The 1,955-nt window shown below is 37.9% G+C and overlaps 1 protein-coding gene and 1 pseudogene across 1 annotated transcript; both read right to left on the bottom strand.

The window, feature by feature from the left end:
* Positions 1–20: 20 nt before the first annotated feature.
* Positions 21–696, bottom strand: LOC105315930 (tyrosine-protein phosphatase non-receptor type 11 pseudogene; annotated as a pseudogene).
* Positions 697–919: 223 nt separating this feature from the next.
* On the bottom strand, positions 920–1,947 carry LOC109591914 (uncharacterized). Its single transcript, XM_020007514.1, has 3 exons — positions 1,883–1,947; positions 1,706–1,765; positions 920–1,654 (listed from the first exon to the last, which is right to left on the bottom strand). Exons 1-3 carry the CDS (start codon positions 1,911–1,913, stop codon positions 1,236–1,238), a joined length of 510 nt encoding a protein of 169 aa, XP_019863073.1. The 5' UTR covers positions 1,914–1,947; the 3' UTR covers positions 920–1,235.
* Positions 1,948–1,955: the final 8 nt, after the last annotated feature.

Below are 1,955 nucleotides of genomic sequence, written 5' to 3'. Positions count from 1 at the left end.
TCGGGTACACATTGACTCACCTAGCTCCACCAGCTCTGTCAGCATTATTATAATGCTGGACTGCTCTTGCCAGACAAGCCTCCAGAAGTCACTAATAGTAGTATCCAGTGGACCTTGTGTTGCTATGTACTGTGCCTGCAGGCCTCCAGTGGATGCTGTCTTAATGGGACTAGCATTAATGTAGGTACTACCATACACACTGGGCTCTTTTAAACTGATTACATTGTCATCAAATGGAATGCTAGCATTGTATCTGTTCTTGTGAATATTCTGAATCTTGTTACCTTTGTCTTGACTGTAGAGGTAAGATGGTAGCTCCTCAAAATCCTGTTCTAAATTGAGGTGATCCTTCACCTCACCATCCCTTGGAAGATGTCCCTCATTGTTGTGAAGTACAGGAGACAGCAGGTGGACTAAAGTCTCATCCTTCAGTCTCAAAGGTGCCTCCATATAATGGTGTACAAAACTATTGAGATTAGGAAAGACTTCATCCGGAAACAAGTGATATCCAGTTTCATTCTTTTTGATCCTAACGTGAGTGACACCTCCTTCAGTCTTTATTGACAGAGTGCAGTCCCTGGGGTTGGATTGACTTGGACGAAACAAGAACCTTCCATTCACGGTTCTTTTTAGCAATTCCTCTGCTTCAAATCCAGAGAGATTAGGATGAAACCATGGTTCACTTTCAGCAGCCATTGGTACAATATAGTTTAACTGAGAGTGGATCAGTTTAAGAATTGTCTGATGTGAAAAGTGATGACCTTTTGATAGCAGCATAAGCTTATTTGTTGTGTTGCCAAGGAGATACTGTCAACGATGCACATTAATGATATTCACGATGAAGATATGAATGAGAGAGTACAAACTGATCAAGTTGTATACTTGTAGGAAAGAGAGTTAGACTGAGTTGTTTATTATATTAAGGAAAAAGTAATCATAACATCCCAAGGACACTTAATCGTATATGCTACACAAAATATTCAAACTTAAATATTGTTAACTTAATCAATTGAAAAAGGTCTTAAACACAAGAGGAAAACACATGAACACAATTTAGATCATACAAAATCAGTCAATTAATGATGCCATACAAAATCAGTCAATTAATGATGCCATACAAAAGTGAATACTCCACTACTGCTACTACTAGTAGGATCCCACAATAGAAGGGTCATATAATCATCAAATTACATGTACTTACTATAGATTAATAATCACATTAACTATTATCAGTGTTAATATTCATCTGAAGCTCCAGCCATCAACACTAAACAGCAGAGGCAGCAAAGGCAGCAACAGCAAACAAGAGCACTTATAGCATACATTACAATAATGGTGATGAGGGAGAAATACATCAGTACAGGATTACAGTAGTAATCTCCATACTTATCACTATCATCCCAGTCACCCCAGGAACCAAAGACAAAGACATTACCAGCAATGAACCAAGCAAAGAGGAATATGACAATAAGGCCTTGGAAACAGAAGTTGGTCTTCCTGCAGAGTCTATTAGTATCACTTTCATCTTCATTCTCACGACAGCAGATCATCTTAGACATTCCACAGCATGTTTGAATTACACTGAAGCAGCCAAAGACAATAAGGAATATTGGAATAAGAGGATTGAGAGAGCAATCATTAGCATAGACTGATCCTGTAGAAATAAGTACATATTGTATTAAGAATAGTGTGTGTGTATGCTTTCCAATGACAATCATTGAAATGTTAAAGGCAAACAAGAGAAGGTAGACACAGCAAGGAAGAACTATACAAAGAAAAGTTTACGAACTATACAGTTCAAAGCTCAAACTTTATACGCAACATAAGAACATGTATATGTATCAAAAAAATCCTTGTGCTGTTGACTGAGGTACAATCTTACATGATTTGCAGATGATGTCACAGAGAGTCATTGGTACAGCAACATTTTCGGATCTTCCTTCATTCTGCTGACG

The sequence above is a fragment of the Amphimedon queenslandica genome, unplaced genomic scaffold (genome assembly GCF_000090795.2).
Source record: "Amphimedon queenslandica unplaced genomic scaffold, v1.1 AMPQUscaffold_6852_Cont21193, whole genome shotgun sequence".
Lineage (NCBI taxonomy): Eukaryota > Metazoa > Porifera > Demospongiae > Haplosclerida > Niphatidae > Amphimedon > Amphimedon queenslandica.
The sequence above is the reverse complement of the archived record's forward strand: the minus strand, read 5'-3'. Positions and strand labels throughout refer to the sequence as shown.

Excerpts from the sequence above, each read along its gene's own strand:
- LOC109591914 (XM_020007514.1), bottom strand. The coding sequence starts at position 1,913 with ATGACTCTCTGTGACATCATCTGCAAATCAT. Across the intron at positions 1,766-1,882 it reads TGACATCATCTGCAAATCAT|TTCTTCCTTGCTGTGTCTAC; the intron begins GTAAGATTGTAC and ends TTCTTTGTATAG. Across the intron at positions 1,655-1,705 it reads CATTTCAATGATTGTCATTG|GATCAGTCTATGCTAATGAT; the intron begins GAAAGCATACAC and ends TTATTTCTACAG.